Genomic DNA, 20,592 nt, shown 5'->3' with positions numbered 1-20,592 from the left:
TGTAGAGGAAAATTAGTTATTTTGATTTTCAAAATTAGACTGAACAAAACTATAACACAGAAATAAAAAAATAATAAAATGGAAGGAAGTAACATGAATGGTTAGCTCACCCTGATTGGCTACTATTGAACCAATAAACACTGTTAAATACATGAAAATACATGAACTTTTCTACCGGTAATTAAGATAGATTCTAACTGTTACTGTAAGTCTAACTTCTTCACTCAAGAAAGAAATTAATATGCTTTTAGAAGACTGTAAATTAAAAATGTGTAATACAGCTAACCGAAATTTAATATTCACTTGCATATTAAATAGTAGTACTGCACTTGCAAAATACTTAAAAAACACAATTTAAAAAACCTAATTGTGTATCTATATTTTATATATATCCCTTAGTCTGATCTGTATCCTTACCATACAGCATCCATTGATGGTGCAGTGTAATTAGCGGGTATGTAAAGTTATTGTAATTCAGCTCGCTAAGAAAAACATAAACAAATAACAAACTGAAAATAAGCTAAAAATGAACTGAAACAAACACCAATGTGTCAATGCAAGAAGCAGCCAATGGAACACATGTTGGAATTTGCTGTCAAACTTTGATCAATTTTGAAAAATGAAATCAATTTGATACAGAGATTTAGCTTGAGCGATAAATATTGTATTTATGAGATCAGAAGGACAAAGGTGAAAAAAAAAATGAATCAGTTGTCATGGAAACAGACAGTATACTAAAAGCATATAATTTGTGCTTGCGAATTTCATAGATTGTCTGCAAAGTATGTGTGAAAAACATTAAAGTGTGAATATTTCATGACTGAATCTTACCGATAAAGTTTTAATAATATGTTGATTAAGGGGTAAAGGGTGACAGATGTCACTGAGTGTTGTGTATGGTATGTATGTGTCTTATGCGATGTATACATGAAAAATACATTTCTTTTTATCAACAAATGTTAATGTCTACAACGATTACCACAAAATTTGAAAGTTAGCAATGACCACCACAAAATTGTAATGTTCTTGACAACCGCTGCAAAATTTGATTTTCCACATTGACCACCACACAATTTGAATTTCCACATTGACCACCACACAATTTGAATTTCCACAATGATCACCACACAATTTGAATTTCCACAATGACCACCACACAATTTGAATTTCCACAATGACCACCACACAATTTGAATTTTCACAATGACCACCACACAATTTCAATGTGTGCAATGACCACCACATAATTTAAATTTCCACAATGACCACTACACAATTTGAATTTCCACAATGACCACCACACAATTTGAATTTCCACAATGACCACCACACAATTTGAATTTCCACAGTGACCACCACACAATTTGAATTTCCACAATGACCACCACACAATTTGAATTTCCACAGTGACCACCACACAATTTGAATATCCACAATGACCGCCACGCAATTTGAATTTCCACAATGACCGCCACACAATTTGATTGTGTGCGATGACCACCACAAAATTTAAACATGTGTCATTGTTGATTTTCAGTTTCCTTCCTGCATGAATAAATTTAAATTGATTGTTAATAATAATAATATAATAATTTTATTACATGCCTGACTAATTTGTGGATACAGTAAATCAAATCACATAATACATAGAATACAAATACCAAAAATAAATTAAAATCAAAATTTGATTGACTGATTAGCGAAAGAAATAAAACAATTTCAAATGTTGTTGACTGTTTTTATTGCCCTGCAAATGACCCTTACTGAGCTGACAATACATGTTACATAGAGTATTAAGCTTACCACTGCCTGGCACACAACGACATAATTAGCATAATGTTAACGAGTATTTTTGAATAGCAATCGTTGCAATTGTCAATTTTCAGTTTCTTTTTTGCATGAATAAATTTAAACTCATTGTTCGTAAATGCTAGATGTCATTTTGTCTTTTGACTTTTTCTCTAAAACCATGTTTTAAAGTTTTTTAATTTCGCTAGCATGTGACGTGTTGTAACAATATGTGCAGTTTGATTTTTTTTATGTTTTGGGATTTTTATTTCCAGATTCTTTGCATACATTGTATATGATAAATAATTTTTGGTCATAACTTATTTTTTTTCTGGATTCAAATTTGTTCATTTGCTTTGTGTCTTTGATTATCACGTACATCAGATTTATTTTGTCAGAATTTTAGTAAAAATGGCAGAAAAAATAATTTTTCATGAAAAATCAAAATAAAAGTAGTAAATGTTTCATGAAAATTTCAAAATAAAAACAAACATAATGTGCATGCAAATCGACCAGAAACACTCAACTTCTCTTTAGAATCTGACAGAAACTTTAAGAGAACCATCTCAAAGTAAATGCTTTACATTGTGGCTAATTTGCACATGTATTTTGGAACAATGGAAATGATTAAAATATGCTTACACTCTATCATCCAAAGTTTTTAAACAAGCAGCCTCTCGGCTGAGATAGCTCTGCTGTTAGCAAAGCACATTTCAATTAAAGAACTGAAGATATCATTAGAAAATGAACAATATGTATAGTATCAAAGCAATCGGACTTGTTGTTTTCAACAAGAATTCGAAAATATCACTTTTTACCAAAAATTACAAAAATATTCATCAAAATTAGAGAATTAAAGATATCATCACAAAATAAACAAATCTGGGAGAGGTCCACATGTAGTACCTATATATGTAATATAAAAGCAATCGGAATTGCTGTTTTTAACAAGAAGTTGAAAATATCACTTTTTACCAAAAATGACAAAAATAATCACCCAAAAATAGAGAATTTGAGATTTTGACATAAAATGAAAAAATCTGAGAAAGAACCATCCAAGGCATATCAAATTTGAAAACACTCTGACTTGCGGTTTCAAAGAAGAAGTTGAAATTGTGAAGTTGACGACGACTGACGACAACGGAGAATGTGTTGACTTTGTCGACAGCGGAGCTAAAAAAAGCTCCAGCAATTCAATGTATTGTATTGTGATTTTTATTAATAATATGATGTTTTTATTTGATACAGGACAGCCACTGTATGGAAAACATTGGATCCATTCTGGGGAGAGGAATATACTTTGCATTTACCAAGTGGATTCCATAATTTGGCAATTTATGTTCTCGATGAAGACACACTCAGGTATGTGAACTACCATACATATGTGGTCTGATGATTTGAAATTGTATCTTTCAGGCAAGAATATATGGAAGTAATTTGCATAACCTCCCAGAATGCATGATTTTATTTACAAGAAGTAATTAGCATATCCTCTCATTATATATGCATGATATATTAGTAATATTTATAACTGTCCAGTAATTTGCATAACTTCCCATATATGGAAGTAATTTGCATAACCTCCCAGAATGCATGATTTTATTTACAAGAAGTAATTAGTATATCCTCTCATTATATATGCATGATATAGTAGTAATATTTATAACTGTCCAGAATGCATGAACCCATATATGGAAGCAATTTGCATAAACAGGGGGGAAACCCCCACATATGGAAATAATTTTCATAACTTCCCATATAAGGAAGAAATTTTCATAACTTCCCATATATGGAAGTACTTTGCATAACACTTTGTCTTTGCTTACAGTGAGAGCCTTTGAGTTTACCCTGTCTGTGTGTTGCCGATGTATCAAGCACCACTGATTACTTGCCTATTAATTATTTAGATAATCTGCACACCTAATTTTTCATTCATACATATTAAATACAAAATTTGCATAATATCAAATTTATAGTTAAGTTGTAAATTTTATAAAATAATAGCATTTTTGTAGAACACGGTTGACAGTATAATTAAATAATTTGCTTCCTCTGTTTTTTTAACCCAGCATTTTTTTGGTAGTTATTGACAACATATGAAAAGGATGTTACCATGACAACATGCAAAGCAACCAGCTCCAAAACTAATATTTCTCATACTTGCAATGTTCATCCATTGCAACTATACCCACTGACCCTAGCAACTAGACTACGACGTGTCTGTCATACACCTTCGTTATTAAATTAAATATTAATGACAGAAACTCTCGTCTCAAAATTAAATCAATTAATAATATTCCAATATGTTAATTCTGATTCTCTCTTACCCAGCTAGTTTTTTAAACCAGAGGAAATGTAAACATGTATTTTCACTTTTAATGTTTATCTAATTTCTCATACAGTGGAGATGATACTATGGGAAAAATTTCCATGGACAAAGAGTTTCTTGATAATAACCCTCGAGGTAAGTATTATGATCGTCACAAAATATATATATTTTATAATTAGGAATCCGATTACTAGTATCTATGTCAACGATTTTTTTTTCTGTTCTGATTTCTTTAATAAGCAGAACATATATATATATGTAATGTATCTGGATATAATGTTGTTTTTATGTTGGTTTAATGTTGGCTTAATGTTGTTATAAAGTTGGTTAATGTTGTTTTTTTGTTCTTTTAATGTTGGGTTAATGTTGGTTTAATGTTGGTTTAATATTGTTTCAATATTGTTTTTATGTTGGTTTAATGTTGATTTATTATTGTTTTTATGTTGGTTTAATGTTGTTTCAATGTTGGTAGTATGGTACCCACTGCTGTTTGATTGTTAATTAGTTCCTCTGATTTGTATGAAATTACATGCGTACTTTCACCGATGGTTTCAGTTGAACAGTATGTGCAATATATATAATTGTTGTATTTTTGAGACTCAATTTTCTGTTTTTCATTTGTACTTAAACATAAAAAAAAATTTAGGGGGGGGGGTCTTGCCAACACATATTGCCACCACCCCCCCCAGTGTTCTGTTAGTCAACATGGTTATCAACTCATGACACTCATTATGAAATAAAATATTTGGAAAAATAAAATGAATACTTTGAACAAAGAATTGTAGCTTGTAGTCCGACATGTTCTAAATGACCAGAACAGGATTTAGAGAGTTTACAACCAACAGATTTCCAGTGTACACATGTACATCGATTGATTGCCGTTAAGCTATAGAAACGTAACAAGGACTTTGAGGGATTTGTTGACAAGTACCATATGTACTAGTGGATTTAATACATGCTTTGATGTACATTCAATTCCAAGGCTGTCAATCAAAGCGGTATTGAACACTACATTTATTTAACAGTGGACAATCCGTATGGTTGCTACATGCTTTTATATAGACTGTTATCTAGCGCAACTGTAATGTTGGGGCTTTAGCTAATGCCTGGATTGATCAGACTAATAGGTCAAAGTTCATATTGCAAAGAGAATTGGAATAATAATGTTAATTACAGTATGTTTAATATGCACAAATTTCTATTTTGCCGGAGTGGTCATTTGACCAAAAATCGTGTTAATTTTTACATTTCAATATTTGGTGCAGATATTAATTTTTAATTTTGATTTTGTGGAATATGCATTATAGATTTGATCACAGATTTCATTGATATCTTTCATGGAAAGGTTAAGAGTGCAATGATGATGAAGGATTAATAAGATTTGGAAATTTTAATAAATTAAGCTGGATTGTGACAAAAATGAATTGTGATAAGGAAAAATTAATAAAGAAACACAATTTGCACAGTATAGTTTACCCCCACCGCCCCCAGTGTCTGTTGGTGAACCCCTTGCTGAGTTACGTTCCACTACCAGACACAATAACACACTGTTTGCTATACAATAGAAGGTTTTATTTGTACGTGATGACCATGTTGACCATAGCCAGAAGCGAAATATTAGAATTGCCATGGTTACCAAAAACACCTGTTGCCAGTACTAGTCTCATCTTTTAGTTGTAACGCTTAACTGAACAACTGTGTTCATGCATATATTTGCATAATTTTCATCAATGATGATATTTATTGAAATCAGGAAAAAAATATTATTTTCAAGATATAATATTTATTATATTATTTATTAAAATATTGTTGGATTTATGAATACTAAAAATGACATATAATGTTAAATATTGCGAGAAAATTAGGCCAGAAAAAAATATTAATGTTTACCACCATGTGTGTCTATTAAAATTAGGCTTTTTGTGAGAATTTTAGAAAAAGTGAAACAAAGTTTGGTTATCATGAAAAAATTATGAATTTAATGACTATTTCAGAAAAAAAAATAAAAAATAAAATGCTGTCTATGAGCGTTGATTTGTGTAAACAAACTTTACCAGAAACATTTTTTCGTGGCATATTTTTTATGCGGGTTCATATACCAGACTACGATGATGTCATCAGACAAAGGCTGAGGTACTGTAAAACATGTTGAAAAAGCGGCATGCAATTTTAGCGAATTGTGGTAAAATGACGTAATAGCGAAATGTTGATTTAGCGAATCTCTCTTGTCATTGTTGATTTCTTTGTTTGGCGGCTATTTTGAATTGACAATAAAGTCATTAGCGACATCTTGAATTAGCAAATCAGTTCTCTCGCTAAATTCGCGAAAAAGACATGCTCGCGAAAAAGACATGTTTTACAGTACATTATGGGATATCTAAATAATCTTAACTCAGAGTACAGTGTTCATATAGTGGTGGTTTGCATGTGATCAGTGGTGGTTTACATGTGACCTTGTGGTGGTTTGCATGTGACCAGTGGTGGTGCATGTAACCAGTGGTGGTTTGCATGTGACCAGTGGTGGTTTGCATGTGACCAGTGGGGGTTTGCATGTGACCAATGGGGGTTTGCATGTGACCAATGGTGGTTTGCATGTGACCAGTGGTGGTTTGCATGTGACCATTGGAGGTTTGTATATGACCAGTGGTGGTTTGCATGTGACCAGTAGTGGTTTGCATGTGACCACTGGTGGTTTGCATGTGACCAGTAGTGGTTTGCATGTGACCAGTGGTGGTTTGTATGTGACAATTGGAGGTTTGCATGTGACCAGTGGTGGTTTGCATGTGACCAGTGGTGGTTTGCATGTGACCAGTGGTGGTTTGCATGTGACCAGTGGTGGTTTGCATGTGACCAGTGGTGGTTTGTATGTGACAATTGGAGGTTTGCATGTGACCAGTGGTGGTCTGCATGTGACAATTGGAGGTTTGCATGTGACCAGTGGTGGTTTGCATGTGACCAGTGGTGGTTTGCATGTGACCAATGGTGGTTTGCATGTGACCAGTGGTGGTTTGCATGTGACCAGTGGTGGTTTGCATGTGACCAGTGGTGGTTTGTATGTGACAATTGGAGGTTTGCATGTGACCAGTGGTGGTTTGCATGTGACCAGTGGTGGTTTGCATGTGACCAATGGTGGTTTGCATGTGACCAGTGGTGGTTTGCATGTGACCAGTGGTGGCTTGCTTGTGACCAGTGGTGGTTTGCATGTGACCAGTAGTGGTTTACATGTAACCTTGTGGTGGTTTGCATGTGACCAGTGGTGGTGCATGTAACCAGTGGTGGTTTGCATGTGACCAGTGGTGGTTTGCATGTGACCAGTAGTGGTTTACATGTGACCTTGTGGTGGTTTGCATGTGATCAGTGGTGGTTTGCATGTGACCAGTGGTGGTTTGCATGTGACCAGTGGTGGTTTGCATGTGACCAGTGGTGGTTTATATGTGACCAGTGGTGATTTGCATGTGACCAGTGGTGGTGCATGTGACCAGTGGTGGTTTGCATGTAACCAGTGGTGGTTTGCATGCGACCAGTGGTGGTTTGCATGTGACCAGTGGTGGTTTGCATGTAACCAGTGGTGGTGCATGTGACCAGTGGTGGTTTGCATGCGACCAGTGGTGGTTTGCATGCGACCAGTGGTGGTTTGCATGCGACCAGTGGTGGTTTGCATGTGACCAGTGGTGGTTTGCATGTGACCAGTGGTGGCTTGCTTGTGACCAGTGGTGGTTTGCATGTGACCAGTAGTGGTTTACATGTAACCTGTGGTGGTTTGCATGTGATCAGTGGTGGTTTGCATGTGACAATTGGAGGTTTGCATGTGACCAGTGGTGGTTTGCATGTGACCATTGGTGGTTTGCATGTGACCAGTGGTGGTTTATATGTGACCAGTGGTGATTTGCATGTGACCAGTGGTGGTGCATGTGACCAGTGGTGGTTTGCATGTAACCAGTGGTGGTTTGCATGTAACCAGTGGTGGTGCATGTGACCAGTGGTGGTTTGCATGCGACCAGTGGTGGTTTGCATGCGACCAGTGGTGGTTTGCATGTGACCAGTGGTGGTTTGCATGTGACCAGTGGTGGTTTGCATGTGACCAGTGGTGGTTTGCATGTAACCAGTGGTGGTTTGCATGTGACCAGTGGTGGTTTGCATGTGACCAGTAGTGGTTTATATTATAAACTTGATAGATCTGCATACAACAAATACAAATAATATTTATTTATTAATTTATGGCTAAATTTTAGTTATTGGCCACTAAAAAAAACATTTCAAATTTCAAAATTACTGGGAGCACATAAATTATGCAAGATTATTAAACATATTAAAATTATTATACAGAATGTTCATTCTTTGCTTTGTTAACAAATATTGAAATAATTTACAAATTCAAATTGCCCTAATTGTTTTTTTTTTTGCTTAAACAATATTTTGCTTTTTAATCTGCAGTGGTTCTGACTTACAAAGTTGTAAAAGTGGTTCAACTTGTATGGTTTCTATGACAACCAATTCATCTTGAAATCACTGAAGTGTGAAGAAATACTTCTGAGCTGAAAAGTAATAAATAATGTAAAACTGGTTTAGGTTTCAATGGTAAAACGTAATTAATAGATGAAAATTTTGTGTTCCATAGTTGCTAAGCAACTGTTCATGGATCATAGTGAGAAGAAAATAGGCAGACATTGTTATACATCCAGTCATCAGTTTTATGATGAGTTGCTACTCTACTCGCCTCATTCATTGTTCATCAAATCTGCCGTCCCATTGTGTAATTGACGCACGCACAGTAGCATGCCGACCAGATAACTTTAAACTCTCATTGACATTGACCCACGTGTATTAGCTTCCCACCAATCACTGATGTCATCATGCAGTAAATAATCCATGGGTTATCTGCATCTGCTATTAATATTCATTGAAACCACAAATTATATTTTCATTGATGTCATATATTATATAAAAACTGAAAATGGAAAAATAGAAATAGCCCAATTAATTTTGAGTGAAATTTCAATCTATAATACGTATTCTGAATTTCATCCAAAATTGCCGATAAATTCCATTATTGATCCATTTTTCATCCCTCAGGATTTAAGTCACCCTTGGTATAAAGAACACACAGACATATAAATTTACAAAAGGTGGAAGTACTAGAGCTAAGAGTTAGATTATGTTTATTCAACTAATTTAAAATATATTCCTTGAATGTTATTTTTTATTTAATTCTGTGTATTTTGGTTGCTAGCTTAGGTGGATTAAAGAGGAAAGTATGAATTAACATAATCCATGATAGTGAAATAGTGCAAGGTATGAATTAGTATAGACCACCATGGTGGATTACAGTGAGAGATAGAAATTAACATAATCCATCATAGTGGATTAAAGTGGAACAAAGATATTAGTATAATACTTCATGGTGGATTAGTGCAAGGTATGAATTAGCAAAATCCAACATGGTGGATTACAGTGAGAGATAGAAATTAGCATAATCCATCATAGTGGATTAAAGTGGAACAAAGAGATTAGTATAATACTTCATGGTGGATTAGTGTGAGGTATGAATTAGCATAATTCAACATGGTGAAATACAGATTAGCATATTCCATCATGGTAGATTAGTGAGAGGTATAGATTATTATAATCTTTCATGATGGATTACAGTGAAATGTAGAAATTAGCATAATCCATCATGGTGGATTAGTGAGGCAGAAGTTAGCATAATACACCAGTGACAAAACATGTTATTTTAATCTATCATATAGTGGAATTCAGCAGGAGGTACAGATGTGTAATCCATCAGTGGATTACAGTGACAGATTAGCATGGTAGATTAGAGCATTATTACAAATATTTCAGTTAGGTCCATAAACGATCTGCTTTTTAAGTTATCTATAAAAATTCTGGGTTACATAGCTTGTTGTTATAGCAGCAAATGATGCTACTCAGCAGGCTCAAAAGTCTGTTTTGTCAATAAAAGCACCCACATGATAAAACACATGCCTTCAATTATGATATTTTGTTGCCTTTTTAAACCATTGATGCAAAAGAATATTATCTAATCTCAAAAGCAACAATTGAAAAAAAAAAACGTGTAATTTTAGATACATCTATCAACTGTATAACATTATTATATCACCATTTTTGGTGATTTGTAAAGAACAAGTACAAAATGATAGTATAATAATGAATGAACACATGTGGTGATTTTTTTTCTGTTGATCCCCATGGCAATAAGGGAAATCCACCAATTTTAATCATTGACGACACTGAACCATGCTGATACTTAACATTCATGTATTTCATGCGATGCACATATAAAATTACTGTTAAGTCGAAGATAATATCTAGAGTATATCAAATACTTGAATGAATATTATCTGTGGTACATGTTTTCATCTCACTTTATTTTGATTCCCGATGTTTGTACGTGATGGTGTGTTTGTTGAAAAGCTTATCCCTTTGAGCATTTTTGTCACTTGCACGAAATTTATAAATTGTTCAAGATTTTGTCACCCACAGAACAATTTGTAATTTTAAAATTTTTCTAACTTGGCGGTGCTTGCAATTCTAAAAACAAAAATATGGTACATGGACCTCTGTTTGAAGTGTTCTTAATTCTAATAAAAGAAATACTGTTATTTGGGGTATGATTCAAATAGAGAAAATACAGTAGTAATTTCAATATAGCAATTTAAATACATTCAAACATACCAAAAAGAGAACAACTTATCTTCTTACATATGAATGTATCACTAAATCAATGTATTAAATAACAGCTCTGCATGCCAGCCATAAAAGCATACATACTTTTAGCTCATTTGTCTCTTTTTCATGAAGGAAGTAACAAAAAAATAGCAAAAAATCATAGAGTTGATCACCATCTGAATCTTGAAATAATTTCTCCTCCATACATTGACCAATATCATTCACAAAGACAACAAATGTTGTAAACAATCTGTTTGCTTAATGATCTGATCAAATAATGGCTGAGTGGCGGCCATTTATTTTGTTTGGTTGTTTCACAAATTGAGCACATTCATGAAAGCATCGGAATGTTCTTCAGTGATAAAGCAATTGTTTTCTGGCAACGGACTGTTTCGAGTCATTTTGATCAGCGGCGACACACAAATCGTGTGTGAACTAATAACCGGCTGACGCAGTTCACGTGCTTCAATGTTCTATGGTTACGTCAGTTGTATTTTAAGTAATCAATAAACTACTCATCTGCATTCGCTTGCCAGAAACTGCATGCAACAATTATTAATGATAAAATATTCATTGTCATCATGAAAATTATATGCTAATATAAGAGGTGGTTAGAAAGTATGAGTTGAAAATGTCTGGATATACTCAGATTGCGATCAATTTAAAAAATCTAATTTGTTATTCTTATCATTGTTCAATGCAGCTTGCAGTTGAAAAGAAAAAACTTAACGATCTTTGTTTTATTTTTTGAAAGCTGGAATCGAAAAGTGGTTCAAATTAAAGAAAGTTAACAGAGACACTGAAATACAGGGAGAAATACACATCAATATCACATTAGTTGAAGTCAACAATCAGTATACAGTGAAATGTCAAGTTATAGAAGCTAGGTAAGTATAGCTGTCACCCCTACAACATAATGGTATGTTCCTGTAAGAGAAATTTTTTATATACTGGGTAGTTTGCTTAAAAATCTCTAATTGTTTTTGTAGTATCTGTGGACTTTTGTTCAGTCTCAATCTGTTTTTTGAAAAAAAAATCTTAAATAATATGCATAACATGACATCTATAGGTTAACCACTATGAAAACAAAGTCATACATTACTTGGTCATGCTTTAGTTTTAAATGTTTCATGAAATGTTGAAAACAATGAATATTTTTTCATCAATCCTAAATCATGCACTATCAGAAATTTAGACCGTGATGGAAAAAACCAAAATGGACTGATTCACAGATATTTAAAGTGTATACCTAGTAAAAACTGGCTCTTCTTAATTTAACCTTTTCACCACCAGTTCCCTCTTTTCATCACAAAATAGTCCTGTTTATAGTCTGCACTTTTCTTCAGAATATTGGGACAAAAATGGTCAAATTTTTTGAGTAAAAACTGAAAATTGACACAAATTTTCATTTCCAGAAATATTGAAGAATATAAACAAAAAAGTACAGAATAATTTGGGCAAGGAAGTCTGGTGGTGAAAAGGTTACAGCTAATTTTTATTTAGCTATAAAATTAAACATTAACAATTTGCCTCAGCCTCGTGATTTTGGACTGAGACAACATATTCAAAAAACAAACAGACAAATTTTATCGAATCTGAAATTATCTCTGGTAAAATGTCCATAATTTTTAATATTTCATAAAATAACTCAAAATAAAAACAATAATAACTTTGTACAAAATTACGGACTAATAAATAGGTGATCACATTTTACACCTTGCCCATGTCTACGAATTCACGTTTTTTTATTTATTTAAATTACATTATTTCGAAAATAAAAACAATTGATTACAGCTTACGAAAATACCCTTTGATTTTTAATTAGTGTGAATTATGAGCTTTCATAAAATACATAGTTTGATAAGGTTTAAAGCAATTCTTCTATGAAAATAATTAGTGCGAATTTTACTTCCTGAAAACCTCTACAACCTTGACTACATCTTTGAAGCCCACTCGTAAATATGAACAGAAATTTGAATTGTACTATCGTGATACGATAATGATGCTATGTCGCTGTAGATGAGCTTAACTAAATCTCAAGTTTAGAAACAGATTATTTGATAACTACAAAATGAGAAAGTATGCTCGTCATTACCGGGCTTTTACAACGACAGGAAGCACTCAACATAATGGTAATGATATCCGTAAGAACAAAAATCATCGGGATCAAAGTCGTCAGGAACAGGAAGTAGACAATTATATTTGATATATGCTACAAACCATAGCTGTCTCAAGTTATGTATATTTTGTTTCCTATAGATTAGAAAGCTGAGGTGAGCTGTATGATATTTCGTTACATTTCGAGAACAAAAGAAACTAAAACCAAAATAGGGCTAATGCGTCTGCATGAAAATACAATTTCCTGTTCCTCCTGAAGGGATAGGGATTTCTTTGATGCGACAGATGACGTGTTTGTTACATGATTCAATACTTTTTTCTCTTTCACTGGGCATATAATTAGCCACATTTTGCCATGGCAACACCTCAAGGGAGACTCTGAAACTTTTCTGCATAGATACTATAAGCTAGTGTTGTTGCCATGTGCTACATGTAAAGTGTTTTTATGTGGAACACAAATTAACATGCGTAAACCAGTGTGTTTATTACAAATAATTTGACAATTCTAAATCTTGTAAACATTAAATAGGACTGTAACATTATTACACAGGGGTGTTGTCTAGAACAACCACCTGTTGATGATGTCTCCTCCCAATCGTAAAATATGTGATTCAATAATTTACAGATTTTGGCACCTAGTGGTTACATCAAAATAACTGTTTGCTTTTGTGTATCTTCCCAATTTCCCAATTTATTGTAGTCATTTAGTCCCAAACTTGGAGGTAATACGAAGCTATACCCACAAGGATGTGCTACCCAACCCTAACACCTAACAGTCATACCAATCAGAGAGGAGCTTGCTTGTTGACAGGTTTTTTCAACATATCAAATTCTGCCTTTATATATATAATATATACATACCGGTACTTTGATTCAACTGTAAACCTGGTATATCATTTCTGAGGCAAAATGTACTATACATGTTTGTAAGTTAGTACTTGCGAATCCAGGAGACAATGAAGAAAAAATAGGCCCGTGGGTCTGATGCTCGTCGGTAATTATAACATTAGCCAAGTAACGAATTAGAAGTATAATTTACAATACTTGCTCAAGTGTGTCAAGGCCAAGATTAATCTGTATGTGTTAAATTTTGTAGCTGAAATTAGACAATTTCACAACACAGTGACATTGATATTGCTTTGAGCATGCAATGTATAGTTAAGCAATGCTGTATGTGGGTGATCACTGTATAAATTGTGTACTCCATGTTCATGTACATTCTGAGAACAGAGAACCAGCCCAGATATATCCCTGCCATATATAATTTAGTTCAAAAGTTTTGTTTTGGACAAAAAATACATAGAACAAAATAAATCAATAACAACAAAAAATTGAAAATAAAACCACAACATTGACAAGACACAGTCCATGTTCCTGCATGCTAAATATGAAGTCAATCTGACATAAAATTACAAAAATTGAGATGTTTTGGCATTTCTGACTCAATTTGCAGATTTATTAGTCAATCAACACCTCTTGAACAAATTACCATCTTCAACCAATAAGGAACCTGAAATAAAAACTTAAAAACTAACAATCTAGCAGTTTGAAAAGATTCTTGAAAATAGCATTTCTGCCAAAAAATTCAACAAATAGCATCTAAAAAAATCACTAAGAATACAAAATTAAAGATAACTTCACCATATGACAAAATCACAGAGATGGTTATATCAGGTGACTTTATGGTCAACATCAAAGCAATCTGAGTGAAGATTGGAAAGAAATTTCTCAAAAATCATGACTTGGACAAAAAAATAATAAAAAATTCACTAAAAATAGAAAATTGAAGATAATGCTACCATATCAACAGGCAACACAGAGGACAAGTACTTATATGCTAAATACAAAGTCAATCAGACTGATGGTTTTTGAGAAATTGACAAAAATATCAATTTTTAGCTTTTTTTGACCCAATTTGCAGTATTATAGACTGATCTATGAACATTTCAATCTCATAAAGAAATTCCAATTCCTACCCTATAGGGTACCTTCATACTAAGAATCAAAGCTGATGGTCACTGCTTACACTTAGGTCTATGCATTCTGTAAGTCCCATATATGGAGAGTCAAAAATAAAAGAAAAGATAAGTTGCACAATATTGAAGACTTCGTGAACAACCGTGAGAGAGGTCTGCCCCAGATGCCCAGATCCCTACATACTAAATATCAAAGCAATTTGCCTGACAGTTTTGGAGTCAAAAATAACACTTTTGGCTAAAAATATCAAAAAATAATAAATACAAAATCATTTAAAGGGCAGTAGTCGTCGCGCCGCATCCTGTTCGATATGGGACTCATAGTGACATATATAACGCGTGTGAAGTACTTTGTTTATTTACATGAAATTCGAACACGCGCTGCGCGACGACCACCGCGCTTTAAAATACAAATTTGAAGATAATGCTACTACATCAACAGGCCACACATGCTAAATAGCATGTCAATTAGACTGACAGTTTTTGAGAAATTGACAAAATTATAAATTTTCAGCTTTTTTGACCCAATTTGTTGATGGAGCCACTTCTCTTGAACAAATTACTATCTTCAACCAATAAGGAATCTTCATACCAAAAATCAGTGCTTCATGATCACTGGTCCTTTGGACGAGCTAAAAACATACTTTTGTCTTTGAATGACTTTGCTACAATATTTATTATGAAATGAATTTTGTTGATTTACGGCTAAGTAAATACTAGTGTTCTCTTGGTCTAGACAGCTTTGCTGTTCTATCTGTGGATTTATATAATTCAAAATTTAATAGTCTTATCTGAGATTCTGAATACACTAAACATATATATCAAAGAAATAGAACAGCAGTTGTCTATAATCCTGAATCGCTAAATTACATGTATTCATAAAAAAATAAAACAGATGTCGTCATGCAATGAACAAATCAATGTCACATAATAGAGGGTCATCCACATAAAAAAAAATGTAATTTTTGTATGAAAAAATACAAAAATATACACTTAAATTAGAGGAATTAAAATTATCATCATGATATGAACAAATTAAAATCAGGTATGGAAACAATTTGAAAAAATAGTTTTTGAGATTAAGTATTATTTATGAAAATGGGATGCCAAATATTTACCCTAAGTTCTGCATCAGCTGACAGCAGAGCAAACAACTTAATACTTAATTATATTGAATTTTCATCTTTGACCTCTGACAGGGATCTGGCCGCAAAGGACAAGACTGGGACATCAGATCCATTTGCCAAGCTGATATTCAATGGAATAACAAAAACCACACAGGTATTTATTTGTCCAGTATTAGTATTATATATGCCACTAACATATGCTCCACAAAATAACCAGTCTGTTTCAATTAAATTTTCTCTGTTTTTGTTTTGTGAATTTAATAAATAATTATTTTTATATTTCTTGTTTTTCTGGACTTTAGACCTCTCAATTCATGACCTTTGACCTCTAAGCAATGGTTAAAAAGGTTAATCGAAATAATGAATATGAAATGCACATATGTATGGAGGTTTCATTTTATATCCAATGTATACACAACTATAACAATTTGGTCCAGTTTGTGTAGTTTGTCAGGGTGAAGTTTGTACGTAATAAAACCCAAACATGTCAGATAGAATTGTGACAGAAAAAAAAGATGTTCAATCAAAATGGCCACCAGTCGGACATTGCGAATTTCTATGATGATTTTTAATGTAGATTTACCAAGTTGAATAAAATCCATCCATGACGACTGCAATCTAGTTCCGAAATGAATGGAATGCTGGATTTTGATGCATTTTTGCATTACATTTGCAACTAATAAATCATCTTGAATTGAATCATGAAATGAATGCATGTCTGAGATACTAGGTGCGATGCATACAAGGACCTACAGAGATGAATATATGAGACTAAAAAAAAAATTTGTTTTGTTATATTTTGGTATATCCCATAATGCACTGTGAATCCATTCATATTCCACTGTTCTAAAAATCACAATACTAGGTGCGATGCATACAAGCACCTACAGAGATGAATATATGAGCCCTTGTTTTGAACAATATGGAAACTAAAAAAAATCACCCATATCCCACTGTTCTAAAAGTCACAATTTCTCAACTATATTACCAAAATATTTCTATTTCAGATTATTAGAAGAACAAGATTTCCAAGATGGTATGAATCATTTGAGTTTGAAATAACAGAACCGCTAAAGGACTCGGTTATTTCGTTGAGCATATGGGACTGGGATAGACTGGGAAACAATGACTTTATGGGACAATTAGAAATACACCCAGTTGACTTAGTTCCTAATAAAACATATGATGAGTGGATACGATTGAAAACCAGACAAGTTCAAGAGCAAGATCAAACAGAAGGGTATGTTTGAATAATTATATTTTTTGAATCAAAAACATTATACTGTAAAATGCTTTTATATTTTCGTTTTAAATTAATTTTCACTATTTTCGCTGAAAGAATGATTCAGTGAAAATAAAATCCAGCAAATATAACATTTTTACTATATTTTACATTCAACCCGCCAATAATCAGTGAAAATAAATTCAATACAAAATACACAAAAAGTCTTTTCAGCGAAAATTAATTCCAGCTAAAAAAAAAAGTATTCTACAGTATTTTTAATCCAGATTAATATTGGAAAATCTATAGCAATATATTGCCCATTAAAAAAAAGTACAACATATTGGTCAATGTTATGTTATGTTATAAAAATGGACTATATAAAGTAATTTTCAATTGCTAATATCATCATAATCAGTGTTGGAAATTGCCCAAAATTAAATTAAACTAATTTCCAAAATTAATTGTGATGCTGTATCTTGAAGTTTAATTCATTAATAATCAGTAAATATGAGCTTTGTACAAAATAGTGTTGGTCGATACTCTTGTTGTACTGTCTTTGTGCATACTTTGCGGTATCCTCATAAAAACTTCATAGTGTATTCAGAATGACATATTAGAATTCTAACTTGGGGCATTCTTCAAAATCGTTACGTAAAAACATGCATTTTCAAAATATGTTGGGTGTAATGTAATAGCAGCAAACCATTGTCTGTATATTCAACTTGATATTACAGAAAAATTAATAATGCAAACTTGCTAATGAATATTCATGAGAGTGTAATACATACATTCTACAAAGATTGGGAAATACTAGTACATTTCCCCGTGCAAAATTGATATCCATAGATTCTTCTCAATGGTGTGCACTACACTATCGTCAGAACTGTGCACTACACCATCGTCAGAACTGCACCCTACACTATCGTCAGAACTGTGCACTACACTATCATCAGAACTGTGCACTACACTATCGTCAGAACTGTGCACTACACTATCGTCAGAACTGTGCACTACACTATCGTCAGAACTGTGCACTACACCATCGTCAGAACTGTGCACTACACTATCGTCAGAACTGCACACTACACTACCGTCAGAACTGTGCACCATACTATCGTCAGAACTGTGCACTACACTATTGTCAGAACTGTGCACTACACTATCGTCAGAACTGTGCACTACACTATCGTCAGAACTGTGCACTACACTATCGTCAGAACTGTGCACCATACTATCGTCAGAACTGTGCACTACACTACCGTCAGAACTGTGCACCATACTATCGTCAGAACTGTGCACTACACTATTGTCAGAACTGTGCACTACACTATCGTCAGAACTGTGCACTACACTATCGTCAGAACTGTGCACTACACTATTGTCAGAACTGTGCACTACACCATCGTCAGAACTGTGCACTACACTATCGTCAGAACTGCACACTACACTACCGTCAGAACTGTGCACCATACTATCGTCAGAACTGTGCACTACACTATCGTCAGAACTGTGCACTACACTATCGTCAGAACTGTGCACTACACTATCATCAGAACTGTGCACTACACTATTGTCAGAACTGCGCACTATACTATCATCAGAACTGTGCACTACACTGTTGTCAGAACTGCGCACTACACTATCATCAGAACTGTGCACTACACTATCATCAGAACTGCACACTACACTATCGTCAGAACTGTGCATTACACTATCGTCAGAACTGTGCATTACACTATTGTCAGAACCGTGCACTACACTATCGTCAGAACTGCGCACTACACTATTGTCAGAACTGCGCACTACACTATGGTCAGAACTGTGCACTACACTATCATCAGAACTGTGCACTACACTATTGTCAGAACTGCACACTACACTATCGTCAGAACTGTGCATTACACTATCGTCAGAACTGTGCACTATACTATTGTCAGAACCGTGCACTACACTATCGTCAGAACTGCGCACTACACTATCGTCAGAACCGTGCACTACACTATCGTCAGAACTGCGCACTATACTATCGTCAGAACTGTGCACTACACTATTGTCAGAACTGCGCACTACACTATCATCAGAACTGAGCACTACACTATCATCAGAACTGCGCACTACACTATCATCAGAACTGCGCACTACACTATCGTCAGAACTGCGCACTACACTATCGTCAGAACTGCGCATTATACTATCGTCAGAACTGTGCATTACACTATTGTCAGAACTGCACACTACACTATCGTCAGAACTGTGCACCATACTATCGTCATAACTGCACACTACACTATTGTCAGAACTGTGCACGACACTATCGTCAGAACTGCGCACCACACTATCGTCAGAACTGTGCACTACACTATCGTCAGAACTGTGCACTACACTATCATCAGAACTGTGCACTACACTATCATCAGATCTGCGCACTACACTATCGTCAGAACTGCGCACTATACTATCGTCAGAACTGTGCACTACACTGTTGTCAGAACTGCGCACTACACTATCATCAGAACTGTGCACTACACTATCGTCAGAACTGCGCACTACACTATCGTCAGAACTGCGCACTACACTATCGTCAGAACTGCGCACTATACTATCGTCAGAACTGTGCATTACACTATTGTCAGAACCGTGCACTACACTATCGTCAGAACTGCGCACTACACTATTGTCAGAACTGCGCACTACACTATCGTCAGAACTGTGCACTACACTATCATCAGAACTGTGCACTACACTATTGTCAGAACTGCACACTACACTATCGTCAGAACTGTGCATTACACTATCGTCAGAACTGTGCACTATACTATTGTCAGAACCGTGCACTACACTATCGTCAGAACTGTGCATTACACTATCGTCAGAACTGCGCATTACACTATCGTCAGAACTGTGCACTACACTATCGTCAGAACTGTGCACTATACTATTGTCAGAACTGCACACTACAATATCGTCAGAACTGTGCACCATACTATCGTCATAACTGCACACTACACTATTGTCAGAACTGTGCACGACACTATCGCCAGAACTGCGCACCACACTATCGTCAGAACTGTGCACTACACTATCGTCAGAACTGTGCACTACACTATCATCAGAACTGTGCACTACACTATCATCAGATCTGCGCACTACACTATCGTCAGAACTGCGCACTATACTATCGTCAGAACTGTGCACTACACTGTTGTCAGAACTGCGCACTACACTATCATCAGAACTGCACACTACACTATCGTCAGAACTGTGCATTACACTATCGTCAGAACTGTGCATTACACTATTGTCAGAACCGTGCACTACACTATCGTCAGAACTGCGCAC

At 34.5% G+C, this 20,592-nt stretch overlaps 1 protein-coding gene across 3 annotated transcripts in view; it reads left to right on the top strand.

The window, feature by feature from the left end:
• LOC100366857 (rasGAP-activating-like protein 1) overlaps positions 1-20,592 on the top strand; it is an 82,541-nt gene that overhangs the window by 13,204 nt on the left and 48,745 nt on the right. For all 3 annotated transcript variants that reach the window (XR_014926610.1, XM_085491018.1, XM_085491017.1), the window contains exons 3-7: positions 3,037-3,150; positions 4,191-4,252; positions 11,562-11,694; positions 16,101-16,182; positions 17,036-17,268. Coding sequence is in view for 2 of the 3 variants with exons in the window: in XM_085491018.1 (XP_085347144.1) it covers positions 3,037-3,150; positions 4,191-4,252; positions 11,562-11,694; positions 16,101-16,182; positions 17,036-17,268 (624 nt within the window). In the remaining variant the exon portion in view is untranslated. The remainder of the gene's footprint in view (positions 1-3,036; positions 3,151-4,190; positions 4,253-11,561; positions 11,695-16,100; positions 16,183-17,035; positions 17,269-20,592) is intronic.

Source organism: Saccoglossus kowalevskii, chromosome 16 (assembly GCF_978046115.1).
Source record: "Saccoglossus kowalevskii chromosome 16, keSacKowa6.1, whole genome shotgun sequence".
NCBI classification, from domain to species: domain Eukaryota; kingdom Metazoa; phylum Hemichordata; class Enteropneusta; family Harrimaniidae; genus Saccoglossus; species Saccoglossus kowalevskii.
This window is presented reverse-complemented; position numbering and strand designations above follow the sequence as displayed.